Source organism: Gorilla gorilla, chromosome 14 (genome assembly GCF_029281585.2).
Source record: "Gorilla gorilla gorilla isolate KB3781 chromosome 14, NHGRI_mGorGor1-v2.1_pri, whole genome shotgun sequence".
NCBI lineage: Eukaryota > Metazoa > Chordata > Mammalia > Primates > Hominidae > Gorilla > Gorilla gorilla.
Genome location: NC_073238.2, coordinates 49,903,279 through 49,924,744, shown reverse-complemented (window position 1 = coordinate 49,924,744; position 21,466 = coordinate 49,903,279). Strand labels below are relative to the sequence as shown.

The 21,466-nt window shown below is 36.3% G+C and overlaps 1 protein-coding gene across 8 annotated transcripts in view; it reads right to left on the bottom strand.

Annotated features, from left to right (window-relative positions):
- NBEA (neurobeachin) overlaps positions 1-21,466 on the bottom strand; it is a 723,498-nt gene that overhangs the window by 48,328 nt on the left and 653,704 nt on the right. For all 8 annotated transcript variants that reach the window (XM_055360199.2, XM_055360200.2, XM_055360202.2 and 5 more), the window contains one exon: positions 17,985-18,137. In XM_055360199.2, the coding sequence (XP_055216174.2) occupies positions 17,985-18,137 (153 nt within the window). The remainder of the gene's footprint in view (positions 1-17,984; positions 18,138-21,466) is intronic.

The following is a 21,466-nucleotide window of genomic DNA, read 5'->3' as shown; positions in this document are numbered from 1 at the left end:
TTTACATTAAGTGCATAGATATATCAAAAGAATTTGATTGGAACGCCAATCAATTTATAAATTAATTTGTGAACACTGACACTAGGTTTTACTATCCAAGGTCCCCAAATATCTTGATTTATACAGATCATTTTCTATGTCCTTTATTAGAGTTAAAAAATAAAATTTTCTCCATAAAAGTTTTATCCTAGTGTTCTTGGTTAAGTTTATTCCCAGATACTTCATAAATTTTGATGCAACTGTAATATTTTGAAACTATATTTTATACTTGGTTATTAATGATGCAGAACAATGATACTGATTTCTAGAAGTTGATTGTGTTTGTAGCAACTCTTAGTAGTTACACCTACAACTTTTTGTTTTCTTATAGAATTGTTCTTAGCCTTAAGAACTATGTAAAACAGCAGTGGTGATGTGGAAAATCCCTGTCTTTTTCCTGATCTTAAGGGTTAAACTCTACTTAGTCCTGATGCAATTCACACACACACACACACACACACACACACACACACACACACACACACACACACATACACAGGCATATACACACACATTTAATAACATTGATAATAATTCATTTAGAATTTTTATATTTATAGCCGTACATGAAATAAGTCTTATTTCTTTTTCCTCCCCTTCACTATTTTTGGAATTCTAGCCTCATAAAATTAGCTGGATAGCTTTCCATGTTTCCTGGAACAATTTGTATAAGAAAATGAATTCATTATCTGTTGAAAATTTGGTAGAATTTACGTGTAATGTAATATGGGCCTTGAATTTTGAGGAGGGGATGGGAAGATTTTACCATTTAAATTTCCATAAGTCTTGTAAGTCTCAATTTTGACATTTTAAATATTTTTCTCAGTATTCATCCATTTCATCTCAGTTTTAAAATTTATTAGCTCATAGATGCTCATAATAGTCTTTAATTAAATTAAAAAATATTTATGTCTATAGTTATTTACCCTATTCTATATCTTAGAGAGGCAGCATAGTGAATCAATAAATAATTAATTATAGTTAAATAATTTTGTCTTTTTTATAAAATTAAATGGCAAAGGAACAATGAGGTAAGAGGTTAAACAAAGTCTTGTCGATTTTTTATCTTGCCACTTACTGTGCAGAAAGAAAAGAAGATATAGTTCACACATTTAAAAGCTAAATCTAGTTCAAAATTAAATGAATATCTAAGAATGGAACATTAGCTATCGATAATTAAAATATAACAACTTGTCTAAAGCTGAAGCCTGACATTAAGACTCTTTACTATAAACAGTATTGACCGGTCATTGGTATCTGTTTATTTTGTTCTTTTCAGAACCATTTTTATATACAAACCTATTTGGCACTTTGAAACAGGATTTTTAGTACAATACTTACATTGGAAAAATGTAAAGAAATACTTGATTACTAAGCTATTAGTGTCATAATGGTCTTAATAGCTTTCTTTACCCTCTACTTGCGTATCTAAAGGCAGAAGCAATTGCGTTAAGCCTAGATAAACCAATTCCCAATCCAGAGCTCTACCCTGGGGATCTGGAAAGAAGGAAATAAAGAGTGATATTTAAACTAGAGAGGATATCTCTTAGATGGATAATATTTCCCTCATTCTAATTTCTATTTTCTCCCATGAGTATTGGATGGTACAGAATTCTTTCTCTAGCAGATTTGGGGTAAAGCTTCTCTGAAGTTTATGAAAAAAAGAAAGTAGACTACCGAATTTAACTGTGAGGAGACAATATTTCTCCTCAATTTTAAAATTTAAGAATATTAAATACCCATGTCTTCTTCTAGACCAGAGCAAAAATATTTCCCATCCCTTTTTCTCATTACCTCAAAAATCTGCTTTTGAGATTAAAAAATTCTCTAAATAGAGTTGCATATATTCAAGTAGATAATCAGAAAGCCATATTGTCACTTCTGTAGTGTCTATGCCATCTTCTTTTCATAATTTGACTGAAGTTGTAGCTATTACAACTTCAATAATTCAACTGTTTTAAGTAGAGACAATATAGTTGTCTTTGATGTTTATTTTAAGGGGCTTAAATTATTCCAGTACTTGACTGTTTCTGGATGTATAAGACAGAAGATTATTTCTAACTCTCACAGCTCTCCACATGGGTTACTACAACATACTTCAAACTTCTTCTGTAATCCAGTCTGTCTGGTGTCCTGCTTGTGGGACAGACTTGTCAAGCCATCATGTCCACATTGCCATTCTCTATTTCAAAGCTGCCACTGCTCCTCCCAGCATAACCTATGTGACTCAGGCCTTTCAAACCTCCATCCCAGCTTTCCCCACTGTTTCTCAGGACTTCCTGATATAAATCCTTAGCTTCCCCAGCACAGACACTTCACAGCCCTTGGGCACACAGCAGCTGGTATGACCTCAGAGCTTTTGCTTTCTTTCTGTCTAGCTTGAAAGCATTGTCTTCCTGCTTTTTGAAGACCTACTCATCCTTCTTACTCAAGTTCAGTGTTTGCTTCCTGTGTTCTCAGCTCTCACTTGTTTTTTTCTATGAATTTCTACCCAACACTTTTCATCAGTATCCTCTTGTTACTTAATAGAGTAAGATAACACATGCAGATTTACTTGTGAAATCATTGTACAACAAACTGTGAGGTACTGTACAAATGAATGGGATGATTGCCAATTAGCACTTCATTGTTTCCAAAGTTAATACTATATCCTCAATTAGAATGTAAGCCTTTTGAAGATAGGGACTTTATCTAATTCTTATCTTGCATTTCCCATAACTCTTAACCTATCATTGGATAATAACTGTTTAATAAATATTTATAGGTTTATTAATTAAAGCAGTGGAAAAGATGTGATGATCACAAGAGGAAGGAATAAAGGAAATGTCAGTAATGAGGGCGGGGCTGGGGAAGAAGCTCATTCATTCACTCAGCAAATATTGATTGGCCATCTGCTTTGTGACAGACCCTCTTCTAGATTGTAAGATTATAGCAGTGAACAAAAAAACCCAAAGTCCCTGCAAGAGAGTTTACATTGTAGTGGGAGGAGACCAACAAAAACTAACATAATTAGTAAGATACAGGGTGTGTCAGCAGGTGGCAAGTGTGAAGGAAACAGAAAAGCAGGATGGGGAGTAGGGTGTATGTGTAGTAGGGGAGGATTGCTAGTTTAGGGGAGGAGGCCAGGGAAGGCTTCTCTGAGTTTGTGACAATTAAGGACCCCAATGAAGAAATGAACTATAAAGACATCTGGGAGAAGGGCATTTCAAACAGAGGGAGCATTCATTCATTCAACATGGAGCACCTGTTATGTGCCAGGCAGTGTTCTAGGCCCTGGGATGCTGTGACAAACAAGACAAAACCTCTGATCTTTGGAAGCAGATCCCACTGAAATGCAAATAAACAAGGTGAATATAGTCTAATCTCTCTCCTGCCCCAGATTACTGACCACCAACCATATGTCAGACATTAGCCTTAGAGGACACATACATGAACAAGCATTCGATGTCCTGAAAAAGATTACAGTCTAGCGGAGGATAAACATGTTGACTCTGGCTTTTTCCGCTGCTTAGAATTTCTGCTAAAGGGCCAAGTTGACAACAGGAACTAAACACCCACGCTTTCATTTTAGCTGAACTCTCTAAAATGTTCTGCTAAGATGGATTTATCTATCTCTGCTGCTGTAGCCATCACTACTCCGCATGCTCATCCCCAGCCCTTCACCTGCCTCTGTAAGACTAGAGATACCTGAGGGAAAATGGCCACTGGTAGGAAGTCCCAGGGAGACTATAGGCTCAAATTTTAAAATACACCCAGAATCAATAATTTCTTACTACTTTTACTGCTACCCCTGGTCCAAGCCACCATCATCTCTCAAATTACCTTCTAGCAGATCTCCCTGATTCTACCCTTGCAGAATCATTCATTCCCAACACTGCAGCCAGAGTGATCCCTTCAAAACATAAGGAAGATCAGTCACACTTCTACTCAAAAGATTGCAAGGACTTTACATTTTACTCCGGGTAAAAAGGCAAAGTACTTATGATGGCCTTCAAGACCCTGTGTGATGCTCCCCCACTACTACTCAGTCCTCTTTTCCTACTGTGTGCCCACTTGCCCACCCTTTCCTGGCCCACTGGCCTCCTTGCCAAGCACATCCCTGCCACAAGGCCTTTGCTCTAATGTTCCCTTTGCCCACCATGCTCTTTCCCCAAGAGAGTCACTTGGCTCCCTCCCTCTGCTCCTCCAGGCCTACCTCTAATCTCCCTTCATAGGGAGGCTGTCCTGACCTCTCTCCCCTGCAGGTACTCATGGTCCCCTTTTCTTGCAGTGGTATTTTCTACCACCGGTCACCTTCTAAGATACTAGATATTTCACTTTTAAAAATTGTCTATCGCCTGTCTCCCTTTGATCAAAAGTGAGCTCCAGGACAGCAGGGATCCTTGCAAACACATAAAACATCACCTGGAACACTCAACAGGTATCTGTTGAATAAACACTATCAGTGTTTACTGGGACTGTTTGTTTATTTGTCTGTGTCCCTAACTAGAGTGCACCTTCTGAAGCCACTCACTGAGTTGCTCATCCTTGTGTTCCCAGAGCCCAGAGCAGGATGAAGTGCATGATAGCCCCTTCATAATTACGGAATGAATGAAGGAATTTCTTTACTCTAACTTCACTTAGAGTAGGATCCATGGCCATTCTTTGTATTTTCCATAATGCTTTGCTCATAACTAGCTCTCAGTAAAGACTTATGGAATGAACAAGTCCTCAATTTGAGAAATAAGGAGGACAGTGCAGTTCCAAGAGATAGGGTGTCTTACTTCCAAGTGTCATGGTGTGCGGTAAGCTGCACCTGACAGTGATGACTTGAACAAACCTTGAGAAAGACCCTGTATGGCAGACGTACCTGAATGCAGTTGAGAGTCTCAAGCTAGGGAATTGGGGTGGCCAACCTGGAGATCCATTCCTTATCTGTGAAGAATACCTGAGCCCCCTCTGGCCCATCTCTTGGAACTCAGGCCATAATGGGAATCAGGGCCCTTTGTTTTGGGTTAAATGAAGGTTGCCAGATACAGGATGTTGTGGTTGGGTGGGGGAGTGTTAAATAAACATGTGATATCAACAGCAGGTTTTTCGCAAGTGGTTGCAGTTCTGCTGTCCAGTCTGCTGCCACTGAGCCATATGGGTCTCCCGTCCAGCCTGCTACCACTGGACTTTCCCCGATAGGTAAGTCCCCAGTAAAACTCTATGTCATGCTCGCTGGCTCTGGGTCTCTTCTTTGGCCTCTAGAACCTGGTGCCATCCCTGTTGAAGTTAACAGGGGTTCAGCACAACACATGGCTAACAGGTGTTCCAGAGATGGTACTCAAACACAAGATGTCTATCTTGATATTTTGAATTCCTACATAAGACTTCCAAAAATTCTTATGTTATTTGCTTAAAAATCTTTTTTGAGCTGGAGTTTTTAAAAGTAGATTATACCCCAAATGCAAATTTTTACATTTGCATTTGGAGTATAATCTACTTAAAAAAAAAAAAACCCAGCTTAAAAAGGAAACATTTTCTCTGAAATACGGACATTCTGTAAAGGTTATAATACAATATGAGCAGAGCCACACTGGAGCTTGGCTTCCCCTGCCTCAGTTGCTGTGCATGCTCTGCTGACTGCAGACAGCCTGTACTTGGCCCAGCAGCACTAGGAATCTGCTGGGCTGAGGGCTAGATGAGATTATCAATGCACATCCATGAAAGGGCCTTTTTCTAAAACAAATTTTTAAAAGGGTAGATTATGATGGATGAACCCAGCATTAGGGTAATGTTATCAGAGATACTTTCTATTTCTGTCCTTTGTCAGAAGGTCAGATTATAATCAGGTTAGAACTAAACACAATGCTTTATTAATGTTTCATGAGTAAGTCAGTCTAATAAGCCTAGCTTCGTGTGGATAAATTAAACCAATTCTTGACGTATAAACTTAATGACCTTAGAATGCATTGAAATGTCTACTAAATGTGTCTGTATCACTTTCCAGATTTTCTAGTGAGAGTAAATTTTGTATTTCACAGCTCTTCAGTGAAACACAATTCTTGGCACTGTATTTACAAAACAAACAATTCTAACCAATTACATACATGTTATTGTCCATAACTTAAACAACAAAGTACTGCTTCATTTTTTAAAAAAATAAAAACTGAAATTAGGTTGTAGACATGTAAAGTCTGCTACAAATGCATCAAATACCTGCTGTTCAATTGCTGGCATGCAGTAATAAAGCTGGGCATTTAATCATCAATGATATCACTTTTTATAATATTTTGTCATCTTTGCCTTGAATTTCTTAATGACAGTTTGAAAGAAGAAGGAGAGAATACTCATAGATACAGAATACTAATCCATACAAAGAAATGGAGGTTTTTTACCACTGTGAATGTCATCTCTTTGGAATATATGACATTTTCATTTTATACTTTAGGCTCATTACAAAGAACTCTTTCAAATAACTGAAGATAATCCTAGTCAAAATTATAAATATACTAGAGCACATTTTCTCTAAAGCTATTTCATAAGAACTAAATCCTGTATGAATTACCCAGCCAATATAAAGTTAGAAACTTTTAAAGTTACAAAACAACATAAAAAATACAGCCTATATTCAAGGAATTTATGGAAAATTTAAATACTTGATATTTTATATTAGTGCCTAGACTTTGTATATTACATAAATACTCACCAAATAAACATTTATTCAGCAAGTATGAACATATGTAGATAACTGGTTAAACTTTTTAGTTTTAACACAGATATCTGACATTATTTCTGCAAGAGATCAGTATGATCATTTCCTAGTAGTAGGATGAGAAAACCGACCAGGAGTTGGAGCAACAGAAAGTATGAAAAAGGTGCTATGAAGGAAAACTTCAAGTTGAAGCAGCACAGGAGACACTGAGAGACGAGCAGCTGGAGAATCACGCAGCCACATTTCACGAGATGTCTTTGCGTGCGTTGATGCTTAAGACAGTTCTCAGAGGCAGCAGTGTGGGCTTTTCCTTTAGCTCTAATTCTGAAGCAACTAAGAATGGCTGCTATAGGTGTTATGGATACAGCTTTTTGTTGATACACAAGGTAGCTTTCCCTTTCTATTCTGTAGGCTTCCTTCAAGGAAAACCCAGAAGCACAACACAGAAACAATAAGCACTTTTCAAGTGAGGCACTCCTACACGTGATCCATTTCACCCGGCCCTGCTTCCAGGTGATGCAGAGAACACAGACTGGGGCAGTTTAATTATCCTGAATATGCAGAATTTTGTATAAAGCCTTTCGCTCCATGGAATAAAGTTTCAGTTCACAAGTCTTACCAGATCCATTAATTCCTATGATGAAATAACAGGAATTTGGTTTAGAACATAGGGAAACTGCAGTGCCTTGCTTCTTTCATTCCTTCATGAACACAAGTTGGAACTTACTACTTACAATTAAAATGGACTATTCATTTCTGAGAATGTTTTATATTTCCAGAGATGCACAATATGTATCTTTCATATATTAGTTGTAAAACTTAATTCTTCTGAATCTGCGAGAGTAAATATTTGAGGAACAGTGGCTTCACTGAATTACATATGAATCCTTACAGTTCCTAGTGCATTGCACACAGCTGGCTGGATTAATATGTATTTACAGGGATGCTACACAGTGAGGCTTATTTTAAAGAAGCACACTTTGAATAAAGTCTGCTTATCAGCACTTTAGATGTTAAAAAGACAAGTTATAACAGGTAAGAAGTATATATAAACAGAAGTCAGTTCTTAAACTGGTCATATCAGTATCAGGAGTAAATTATTTGTTATATTTAATTTATGTGCAATATAAGTACTCTGAGCAATTATAAATTTTAAAAATTGTTACTCAGAATTTGTATTCATGTGTTTTATTCTCTCTTACAGTAAGAGGGAAAACCTACTTCAGAGTTTAAATTGTCTTTATAGTATTATACCATTTTTTCAGGCTATTCCTTTCAATGAATAATCTGTTAATTCTCTAAAACCCAAATGTCATGAAACCATCTGGTGAGAATCAGGTTTTTTAAAGAGACTTTTTAAAAGAAAACCTGTGTATTGATCACATGTATACTGAGATAGACCAGAGTGTCACTGAGGAAAACTGAATTTTAAGTCTGGGTCACAATTAGGTGTTTGGAGGCCATCCAAGCACAGATACAGACAGTTTGCAAATAACAAACAGGATATTCCAAAGTTTCTTTATAATTTGGTGATTGGAATATATATTGCAGTAGAAACAGTATTATTCTACTATGGTTTTGTTCGCAAGTCAATCTATAAATTAATTCAAAATACAGGTGGAATTTTACAGACTTTAAGACGGAACAAGGGGACACTACATTCAGAGTTCCAACCTGTGACACCAAGCATGGTTAGTTAGAAAAGCACTTGGGTTCAGAGTTTCCATGAACCACTTTGCCTTCCTAGGCCTCAGACTCCTCATTCAAATAAAGGTGTATTCCAGTTCTAAAATCCCATGACTACAAAGCTTAGAATGTAAATGAATATCATTTCTTCCATTTGTAGAATTGAAGGAGGACACACTTCCTCTCATACCAGATGGGCAGAGAGAGCTGGTACTTCCTCAGCTGTAAGTTCAGGGTTTCCTGGCAGTGAAAGGAAGCCTTACGGGTAAGGGTGAAGGGTAAAAGATATAGAAACAGGGACCATAGACAGTCAGGTCCTAAAAGCTGCTGGGGCTGGACCATGCTGAATTCTCTCATCTCTTCCCATCTTCTGCTCACCCTACGGAGCTGGCTTCGGATTTCCTTCTCTTCTCCTTTCTCCTCTCCTCCACGGCTCCTCTTGCCACCACCACTTACCTATCCTGGAGACTGTGAATAAGAACACTGACACCTTGATAAGGTGGTGGTATTTGGCATGTAAATTTACCTCAATGGGGCCGAGCATGGTGGCTCAGGCCTGTAATCCCAGCACTTTTGGAGGCTGAGGCAGGCGGATCACCTGAGGTCAGGAGTTCAAGACCAGGCTGGCCAACATGGTGAGACCCTGTCTCTATTAAAAATACAAAAAATTAGCCGGGCGTGGTGGTGCATGCCTATAATCCCAGCTACTCGGAAGGGTGAGGCAGGAGAATCACTTGAACCCAGGAGGCGGAGGTTGCAGTGAGCTGAGATCGTGCCACTGCACTCCAGCCGGGGCAACAGAGTAAGACTCTGTCTCAGAAAAAAAATATTTTTACCTCAATGGGTTTCAGGTTAATAACTCCTCAGCTAATTTTTTTTTTTTTTTTTTTTGAGACAGGGTCTTATTCTGTCACCTAGGCTGGAGTGCAATGATGTGATGTTGGCTCACTGTCCGCCTGGGCTGAAGTGATTCTCTCACTCAGCCTCCCGAGTAACTGGGACTATGTACCACCACGCCTTGTTAATTTTTTTTTGTTTTTTTGTTTTGTATTTTTAGTAGAGATGGGGTTTCACCACGTTGCCCAGGCTGGTCCTTGAACTCCTGGTCTCAAGCGATCGATCTGCCTTGGCCTCTGAAAGTGATTTTTTAAGGATTAAAACAATGATGCACCTGAAGTTCTAGCACAGTATCTGGCACAGAATACACACTCAAATGGCATGTCCTACAAGCACTATCATTGCCATTATGATATCCTGGTCAACCTTCATATCAGGATGACTCAGGACTATCACTAGGGTATGGGGTAAGGTGGCTAAGATTAGGGTATCCATTCTGATTTGCAGCAGTTGTCAGCAGTTAAGTCTTGGAATGAGGAAAGAGGAGAAACAAATGCAAGCAGCTACACTAGGGGAGAAGAATGCCTTAGGCCAGCCAGATAGCTGTTTGCATGTAAGAAGAAGTGTTAACCTGGTGCTGCCTGTAGTTACATTAATTTACTAAGGACGGTTTTGTCACTTCATCTTTTGATACACAACTTCCAAATCAGCAGTGGCCAGTGAAACTTGAGGTAGAGGTAAAGTCACTCCCTATCAGAGCTACAAAATTCACATTTCCTCTACGGCCTCACTGAGCACTTGACTGATTCTTAAGCCTTATAATAAGGGCTTGATACAATGAATTATCTGGTTTTGTAGTCTAGAAGAGATTGTAAACAACCAATTTTCATTGGTATGGCTGAGGGCTATTAAAGGGAACTGTACTGATAGCTGACAACCTGAAGAAGAAAGTAGAAAATAATAGATATGGAATTATATCACTTCATGGAATAACAATGGGTACTCAGGATGATAAACTTGTCTTTTTTAAGTAAAAAATGAAGTATCATCCTTTGTATAAAAGGGCAGGGAACAAAGTAGTAATAAATTTTAGAAAGATAACCATAATACAAGGAACCGAAACTACTCAACAAGGAAACAAATAATCCTATTAAAAATGGGCAAATGATTTAAATACACATTTCTCAAAAGAAGACATACAAATGGCCAATGGACATATGAGAAAATGTTCAACATCTCCAATCATCAGAAAAATGCAATTTAAAGCCACAGTGAGATATCACCTTATACCTGTTAGATTGGCTATTATAAAAAAGATGAAAGATAAGCGTTGGCAAAGATGTGGAGAAAAGGGGAACAACTACGCTGTTAGTAGTGGCATAAATTAGTAAAGCCATTTTGGAAAACAATTTGGAGATTCCTCAAAAAACTAAAAATAGGCCTGGCTTGGTGGCTCATGCCTGTAATCCCAGCATTTTGGGAGGCTGAGGTGGGAGGATTACTTGAGCCCAAGAGTTCAAGACTCTTCCATCTCTATAACAAATTTAAAAATTAGCTGGGTGTAGTGGCATGCACCTGTGCTCCCAGCTACTTGGGAGGCTGAGGTGGGAGGATCACTTGAGCCCGGGAGTTCAAGGCTGCAGTGGTCACTGATTGCGCCACTGCACTTCAGTCTGGGCAAGAGTGAGACACTGTCTCAAAACAAACAAACAAACAAACAAACAAAAACAACTAAAAATAGAATTACCATATAATCCAGCCATCCCACTAGGTATTTACCCAAAGTAACTGAAATCAGTATGCTAAAGGGATATTTGCATTCTCATGTTCCATGCAGCATTATTCATAATAGCCAGGATATGGAAGCAACCTAAGTGTCTACCAACGAATGAATTGATTTTAAAAATATGGTATATATAAACAATGAAATAATATTCAGCTTTAAAAAATAACAGGAAATTCTGTCATTTGTGGCAACATGGATGAACCTGGAGGATATTATGTTAAATAAAATAGGCCAGGCACAGAGATACAAATAATGTATGATCTCACTTATGTATGGAATCTAAAAAAGTCAAACTCATAGAAGTAGAGAGTAGAATGGTAGTTACCAGAGGCTGATGGGAGATATGGATAGGGAAAGGGGAAATGTTGGTCAATGGTGCAGTTACAGTTAGGAGGAATAAACTCTCATGTTGTATTGCACAGCAAAGTGACTGTAGTTAATTATTTATATATATATAAATATATATATATATTTTAAATATATTTTAAATGTTCTTACCACAAAGCAATGATAAATATTTGAGGTGATGGATATGCTAACTATTCTGACTTGTATACATTTATCAAAACATCACAGTATACCCCATAAATATAAACAATTATTAATTGTCAATTAAAAATAAAATAAAACTTAACAGACAACCATAATGCTTCAAAAAAGTTCTCACTTAGGAAAATCTAGAAAATTCATTTATCTGGAAAGTTTATTTAGTTGGATTGCATTACCACCCAACACACTAGTTGAATGTAGCATTTTCTGCAGATATAGGTAGGTCTTGCTTGTTTAGCTTATACCAACACTAATTATTTAAAGGTTTCTCATCAATAATAATTATTAGCTTTTCCTACATTCAAAAAATTTGGGGTATAACACTGTCTAGGGGATTTGTCTTTAAAAGCAAGACTGGCTTTTCTATTTCATTTAGGCACATCAGTAATAAAATTATTAATTCTGGGGGCATACAAACTTCTTTGACTATGAAGAACACAAATTCTGTGTCTATAATGAATCACTAAATGTTTTATTAAAATAAGTCTAAAAATGTTTTAGCATTCAATAAATACATGAAGAGATGCTCAATATCATTAGTCACTAGGGAATATATATTAAAATTGTAGGCCGGGCGCGGTGGCTCACGCCTGTAATCCCAGCACTTTGGGAGGTCAAGGTAAGCAGATCATGAGGTCAGGAGATCGAGACCACTCTGGCTAACACGGTGAAACCCCATCTCTACTAAAAATACAAAAAATTAGCCGGGCGTGATGGCGAGCGCCTGTAGTCCCAGCTACTCAGGAGGCTGTGGCAGGAGAATGGCATGAACCCAGGAGGCAGAGCTTGTAGTGAGCCGAGATGGTGCCACTGCACTCCAGCCTGGGCGAAAGAGTGAGACTCCGTCTCAAAAAAAAAAAAAAAATATTGTAATGAGATATTACCTCACATTCACTAGAATGGCTGTAATAAAAAAAAAACAGGTAATAACAAGTGAGAGTGAGGATATGGAAGAACTGGAATTGTCATACATTGCTGGGGAATGCAAGGTCATTTTGAGAAACAGCTGGGCAGTTTCTTAAGAAGTTAAACATAAATTTACCATATGACCCAGCAATTCGACTCCTAGGTCTACACCCCAAATAAATAAAAATGTATGTTCACATAGAAATTTGTATATGACTGTTCATAGCAGCATTACTCAAAATTGCCAAAAAGTAGAAACAAATCAAATGTTCATCAACTGATGAATGGGTGAACAAAATGTGATATTCCACACAATGTGGTAGTATTATGTAAAAAGTTGGGCAAAGTACCAATACATGCTACAACATGGGTGAATCTCAAAAACTACTCAAAGAAGTCAAACTCAAAGACCACATATTGTATAATTCCTTTTATATGAAATACACAGAAAAGGCAAACCTTTGGAGATAAAAAGTTGATTAGCAGTTGCCTTGGGCTGGAGGTGGGCAGGAGATCTTTCTGGGGTGGTGAAAATATTCTAAGATTAGACTGTGGTGATGGTCATATAACTGTTAAAATTTACTAAAAATCATTAAATTGTACACTGAAAACAACTGAATTTTATGATATATAACTTATATTTTAATAAAGCCATTAAAAATGTTTTGGCATCATCTAAGTGACAGCAAGAAAGTGATTTTGTTACATGTATCAGTGCTTGGTTCTTTTTTATGGCTAACTGGTACTTCATAATATGGAGTTACTATAGTTTATTTTAGTTTGTTTATCCATTTACCAGGTGAGAAATATTTGGGTAGTTTCCAGCTTTTGATGAAAGCAAATAAAGCCATTATAAACATTGATGTACTTGTATAAGTTTTCATTTTTGGGGGGCTAAAACCAAGGAGCAGGGTTGCTGGGTTATATGGTTGGTGTGTGTTTACAAGAACCTACCAAACTGTTTTGTACCAGCAGGATATGTGAATTTCAGCTATTGTGCATCTCTACCAGGGCTTGGAATGTCAGAGGTTTTTTTTTTTTTCCCCTTTTAATTTTTAAAGTCATTCTAACGTTTAATGGTAGCTTACTGTGGTTTCAATTTGATTAATTTTAATTTGTGGATTAATTTTTGATATGAGGCATCTTTTCATGTGTTTATTTGCCATCTACATATCTTCTTCGCTGAAGATTCTTTTGCCCCCCCTTTAAAAAAATTATCTAAATATTGTTTTATTTTTATTGATTTTTGAGTGCTCTTTATATATTTTAGATCCTAGTCCTTTATTAGATGTGTTTTGAAATATTTTTTCTCAGTCTGTGGCTTGTCTTTTAATTTTCTTACAGTAGTGTTCAAACAAGCTAAGTTTTAATAAAGTCCAGTGTATCAATGTTTTCTTTTATAGGTTGTGCTTTTGTTGTCATATCTAAAACATCTTTGCTAACATAAAGTCACAAAGATTTCCTTCTATATGTTTCTTTTAGATGTTTGATAGTTTTAGGTTTCAAACTTAGGTCCATGATCTATTTTGAGTTAATTTTTTTATATGGTGTGATGTAAGGACTGAAACCTTCCCTTTCCTTTTTTTGGATATAGATATCCAACTCTTCTAGCACCAATTTTTCCAGCACCATTTATTGAATACCAATTTATCTTTATTTTATTTTATTTTTTTGAGAGAGGGTCTTGCTCTGGTGGAGTGCAGTGGCACAATCTTGGCTGGAGTGCCGTAGCCTAATCTCGGCTCATTGCAGCTTCGACCTCCTAGGCTTAAACGATCCTCCCACCTCAGCCTCCTGAGTAGCTGGAATCACAGACACTGTGCCACCACACCTGGCTAATTTTTGTATTTTTTGTAGGGACAAGGTCTCACCAATTTATCTTTAAAGCCTGTTTTGCCATGTCTATTAATCAAGTAAAGCAATGAACACAGCTGAACAGCTAAGAAGACAGCGTGAGCTATGAGCAGAGAGGACGATAAAAAGGAGGAAAAACTGTGGGGACCAATTTCTATAGCAAACAAATTATTTTTCAGTGGACGAATCTGGAGGCATTTGACCAATCACTTAGTCCACTGTTTCCTACGTCTGCATTTGGAAGCATCAGTGCAGACGTACTCCTAAGAAGAGATATCACTGAGGACCTTTACTTCCACCTATCTTTGTTATGACTTCGGCTTATTTACAGAGCAGGCAGCTTCTCACCAAGACCACTGACTAGCTGTGTTCCTATTTCCAAACAGCATTCTGCACAGGCTTTCTCTATCTAGAGAAGTATTTACGTGTATTATAATTGAGTACTAGTTAAAATACTTAGTTACTCCTGTCCTCACTGAAATTTGCTATTGGTAATGCAAGAATAAGGGAGCTGTTGCAAAAACTGAAAGGAGACATCATACTATCTCTCCAATGGCTTCTTTTCAATACAAAAAAGTCTCTGCTTAAATAACTATAATGAGAAACTGATCTTACATAACTGCTTTCAAAAATGCTAACGCCAAATGCCCTATGCTTTTCACAACACAATTTTGTTAATTTAAGCCTCTACTAGAAACTTAAGACAAGATGGTTTAGATCGTTTACATGAGAGCCCATTTCCCCAATTTTTAAAAACATACGTCCTTTCCCTGTATCATAGTAAATCTTTGCTCATCCTAAAACTTTCTTCTCAAACTTTCAGTCTTTTATTAAGAAGGCAAATCCCTTTCCTAAAGTTATCTGTACACTGAATGGAATGGGTACCACTGAAAATAGTACTCTTCTAGCAGGAAATGTGGCCTAGTCCTGGGACTGGGAAACAACAGTGGCCTCCTGCTCATCCAGTCTGCATTACTGCATGTTTAGAAGTCTAAAAAATGTCATATACATTTCCTGGTACATTATCAGTAAACATTAGCAAATTAATAAATGTGAAATATCCAGTGGATAATAAAGATAACTACTCTATTTTTCTTTAATGCATATTTAAGCTTAGTATACTTGCAGTTTTTATCTGTGAATGATCTGCATTAACCATATCCACGAAGTTAAAGGAAATAAATAAGGTCTGGATTGACAATTATAAACCTAAAAGTAGAGATCCAATAATCTCAAAGAATTTCACAAAGAAGAGATAATATCAGAGGTAGCTGGCATACTGGAAAGAGTATAACTTAGGAGTTAAAACTTTTCTGTACTTGAATCTGGGCTCTGCCATGGATAAATTATGAAACATGTCTGGCCTTCATATTTCTTATCTGTAAAATAAATGTTAAAAAAAATCAAGTGCCTTGCTTAATGCCTGACAGGTAAGAGGCACTTATTATCAGCACCCATATGAGTATTCTGTTCAATAGCATGATCAACAAAAGCATTGGTCCAACAACTATTGGCTACTTTGCTTGCCTGAGTGAAGGATTCATTCAGTTTGACTAGTTTGGACTTAATAGACTATATGCTAACAGCTATGAGATTACTACACCTCTATAATTCATTAATTCATTCATTCACTCAGAAATATTTACTGAACAACTAGTATGTGCCAAGCAGGGCTCTGAGCTCTGGAGCTACAATGGAATGATGTGACTGAGAGATACTGATATACAATGAGCCTTTAGGGTTGCATTTGTAGCGCTGGTATCCTTACACTGATATTTATAGATAACATTCAAGTATGTGAGAATAATGTGGTGATGAAATACCAATTCTAAAAAGAAACAGAAATTTTCAGAAGTATATATTACTGAAATATAAGTCATTCACATTAAAAATATAAATTGAAGAAATAAGCTATTGTTCAAGGGAATAGTATGAAATAACTGCATATATCTGAAAGTGCCAATTTAACAGATTGAAAAGTGAGAGAGATTGGCAGTAAGACTTATGCAAAACATGAAATTTTCTTAAAAAAAGGGGGGAGAACACATTGCAGATTATCTAGATGATGCTTTTAAGCATAGGTATATTACATCAGCAACTTTCTAAAATAAAGTACATTAAAAGTAAAATATTTCTTAGAGACAGAACATACAGCTCCAAAATAGAAGAAAATGTGTGACTGACAGTAAAGTCCAAAAGAAAAGTGACAGAAAATCGAGAGGAGGGGAGGAGAACCCCAAATTTTATGATTCTGTTTACATGAAATGTCTAGAATAGTCAAATCAATGGAGATATAAAGTAGATTTGTGTTTGCCTTGGGCTAGCTGGGGGGAATGGGGAAATCAGGAAAAATCGGGGGAAGATGCTAAAAGGTATGGGGTTCTCTATGAGGTGATAAAAATGCTCTTAAATTGATTGTGGTGATGGTTGCACAACTGTGTGAATGGACTAATATACATTTTTTTTTTTACTTTAAATGATGAACAATTTGCACAGGATATGAATTATATTTCAATTAAGCTCTTTAAGAAAAGAGGATTAAGGAATATGTGAATTCCCTCACAATGTGTGGACCTTATTTGAATTCTGATTCAAATAAATAAGCTGTAAAAACAAAATAAAATATATTTATCAGACAGTTGGAAAAACTTGGGAGTGAATGAAACAGGGTTAAAAATATATTTGGCGTCATTGGTTTTATTGATGTAATTCAATAGTACACTAGAGAGGCTGTTTTGTAAAGTGGTTTACTGTCATGTACTATAACCATGTTGGGATTAAAATCCCCTTAAATATGTGTGAAATGTATTAAAACCCATCAAATTCCCATATGTGAACATTCTGTTTATACATTTCTCATTTAAACACCCAGATATCTGTAATATAGCTTAAAATAATGATGTTTTCTTCTGGGAGGCCTAGGTAGGAGGATTTCTTGATCCCCGGAGTTCAAGATCAGTGTGTGCAACATAGTGAGATCCTATCTTACCAAAAAAAATCTTTTAAAAAATTAACTTTGCATGGTGGCATTTGCCTATAACCCCAGCTACTCAAGAGGCTGAGGTGGGAGGACTGCTTGAGCCCAGGAGTTCGAGGCTTTAGTGAGCTATGATTGCACCACTTCACTCCAGCCTGGGCAACAGAGTGAAACACTGTCTCTAAAACAAAACAAAAAAAGATGTTTTCTATTTCAGAATGTTTATACCATAAGGTATGTTTCACAGCATAAATATCGCACATATAAATATGTTCTAAATAAATTTTTTTCTGTTCTGAGTGTTTTTATAAGTGAAAAAAGCGTTCAGATTTAGTCAGTAGACAAAACTAAGAAATAGGCATTTATTTTAAGCACTTTAGAATACATTATATTAGTCAACAGATGCTCATCTGATTGTCTTCTCCTAAGGGAGCAAACATAACTGAATTACCATTGCTTTATTAGTCCTCATGAAAGGGAAATCCACTCTACAATAAAGAATGCTGTCAAGACAACAGTAAAATGTTTTCTTTTTCACTTAAAATTTTAAGCTTGTATTTATAGATGTTAAGTATAATTGGTAATATTACAGTAAAGAACAGGACAAAACAAAACTACAGAATATGTTAACTCCCTGATGACTGCCCAAGCAAAAGCAAAATCTCTCTTACCATCCTGTTGATCCGCACAAAGTCTTCAGGTTTTTTTGCCCAAGGGGGAAGATCAACATCATTTACCACTACTTCATCTTCTCTGACTCCAAGATTATATCCATTACTGTTGACAAACATCTCTGGTAGGTAGTAGAACTCTGGAATTAGTTCCTATCAGGAATAAAAATGAAGCATATTAAACCACTTTATAAAAATCAGTTGAATAAAACTATTAACTTACAACTTATTAACTATAAATGGAATAAAATAATTTCTTAAAACCAATATTTTATGAATTAATTCTATTCTATTCTTCATTTAATTTTATTTAAAGATCTGAGAAGATGAAGCATTTCTTGTGAAAAATTCACTTGAAAATTTATGTTTATGATAGCTACTTTAAAATGTTACCTATTTTCAATCTTATCCTCCCATAAATTAATGAAGAGAAATGAGTATACAAATTAACAACAGTTCACAGTAGCATTAGAAAACAAATATGTAAAGCTATATAAACAAGTCTATGTTGGGTAAAATCTTCATCTGAAAATTTATGAACTATCCAAATTAAAACTAATTGCCAGTATTTGTAATAGATCACATATTTTCTACTTTTGTTTTTAACTAAACTGACAATTACAATATGTGATTTTTATAAAGAGATTCATAGTTTTTTTGACTTGATAAAGTAAATTATTTTTATATCAATCACTGAACACAATAAAAGAGATGATATACAATATGATAAACAGTTTTAAATATTTAATGCATGCCATAGAAATGACAGGTTCTCAATAAATTGGATGCAAAGACAACTTGTGTTACTTGTATGTAACTGTAGCATAAACAACTGGATTCCAGGAGAACTTGTGTGTGATGTGCAGTGTCTAATTTGAGGTTTCTGTTACTTTAGAATAAATCTGATGTAGAAATGAACTGATTTTAATACCCTGAAAGTTTTTGTTTTTTAAAAAGTAATTGGGAGAAAATTAAAACAAACTACTGTAGTTTTTATGTGTACCATCCTGATCATCTTTTTTCAAATATCAAGATAGGGTTGTGAGGCTACACATTTATTTGTGTAATATGATCAACATTGATGGCATAGCATCTGAAATTTAAATCTCACTGTAGTCTTTTCTAGGGATGCATAGAAAAAATTAAAACCACCACATACTGAGGTCTTCAAATAAACTGGATCCCTAACTTTCTAGAAAAAGCATATATAAAATCTTTCTCTTCACGAGTTCTCCCTCTAAAACTGATATATCTGTTTTAAGTGGGCGTTCATTTTAGTAATGCTCTGTGTGAAACTGACCATTACTCTTATGATGATCACTGTGAGCCATAAGAAAAATATAAATGTTCATTTTCTCCAGCATTTTGGGTGCATCAACAGGTCCATATAAATGATTTTTCTGGATAAATGGAGCTTTGCTTTTTAAGAATCTCAGTTTTCTTCTATTTAAATAGAAATCTTTCTAAAATCCTTTACATATTTCTCTGACATTTACTTATGCATATAGTAAAGGTTTTTAGTACCAGAAACTGTGATGTGTACTCAGGAAACAAAAAATGAACAAGACATGGCTTTACCGTCAAGTAATTCATAGTCTGGCCTGTGGGGCAGATGTAGAACCAGATGGTTATAATACACAATAGCAGCTGTGGAAGAAGGGAGCAGGGAGGAAAGAGCAGGGGATTCTGGGCAAGTCAGGAGAGACTTCATTGGAGATGGGACATTGGAGTTGGAGCATGGCTAAGATGAAAACCAGAAGAGGGGGCCGGGCACCCTCAGGGAGTTATATGGAATGGTGAGAAACTGAGCACAAGAGGAGAATAGGGTATATTGTGGGTAGATCAAGACAAGGGAGGGATGAGATGGTGGGAGGTATATGAGGCCAGATGGATGAGAAAAGTTTAATGAAGGATACGCTGTTTGGATTTTGTCTTATTGGTTTAGAAATTTTAAAAAAGAGTTTTTAACACAGTCAAACTTGTTTTATAGCAAGACACTGGGTGACAAAGTAAAGGAGAGATTGGAGAATGGGGAGATGTGGTGTATATGCATGTATAGGGAGGAGAAAGAGAGAAGGGCAACTGCTAAGTGTGGAGAGATAGGGGCCCTACTGTGGAACTTTATCAAAGAGGGGAAATCTACAACAGAGCTAAAGAGAGGGAATTAGATGGCTCACACTAAGGGCCAAATGTGTATCAACAATAAACTATGTACAAGACCTCAAGGCCACAACGAAAAAGGAAAAGAGAATTCTAGTGGAATTAATACAAATTAATATAATTTTTCAATGACTCCAATATGAACGGGGAAATGGAGAAGAGGCTGAAAGAAAAACCATACTGTAGAAAACACATGTTTATTTGCCAAAAATCATACAGTTTAACTGAAGGATAAGACAGGCTAAAGGGCGCTTCAGCAGTGACTATTCTATCAGCAATGACTATCATGAGTTTGATTTCCAGGCTGGGGAAACATGACAGTGTTTATCAGTCACGGAAGGAGCAGTTTGGTATGATCGCTGACAGGAGAGTAGAAGTAAAGAATCACTGCTGTTCTCATGTATTGGCATCCAATCAGAAATGCATATTATTATCTTATGACTTCAGTGTATTAATGTAAAATATATAGTTTCTTCTGCTCTTACTCTCGCTCTTTGGGAAAACACGAGGAATTAGTAAAAGGCGCAGAGAAGGCAAAGACTATTGCTATTTGCATATGACCTGGTCTTCATGCGACACAATAGCAATAACACCCTAAAGGGTCCAAAGTGGGAAGGAACGTAAGCTTGTGCAGCTGCTCGGTTGGGAGTGTGATTTATATGTACTAGACTCACATAAATCAGGTGTTTCCCTTACTGCCTTTCGTCAGTTATTTGTGCTCATGCCCTATCTCTATAACGAGGCTATAGAAGCTTCCTTGAGGGCAGAGAGGAACGTATATATCTACATGTACATAGCAAAATATATTTAGTTTTATTTAAACAACTCAAATAGTCTTAATTTATCTTATACCATCTTGGCACTCTATAATGTTTTTCATATATTATTTCCCATTCTTTCCTGTATAAAATATGTGGTCATTATTAACCTACTTACCACTACAATGCAATTTCACTCAAAGTCATTAAATTAGATTCACAAAGGCGCAAGAAACATAGGATGTCATATTTATTAATGTGAATAAAATTTGGGAAAATGCAATTTTACTATGAATAAAATCTGGGCAAACGCAAAGTTTTAAGCCTATTTTGTGAGGTTTATGTTTTGTTGGATCCTTCGTAGCTCTCAGTGCTATACTTCGCACGCAGCAGGTGCTCATTAAATATTAAACTATTAAAGATATTGGATGAAGTTATTTTAATAAGACTAGAAATCTGGGGAATATGCAGATGGTCAGAAAAATGCCTCAAGATGGGGAAAGAATGAATGAAGAACTTTATTAAATAAAAGGAAAAGGATATAAACCCTGAAATGAAATCCGC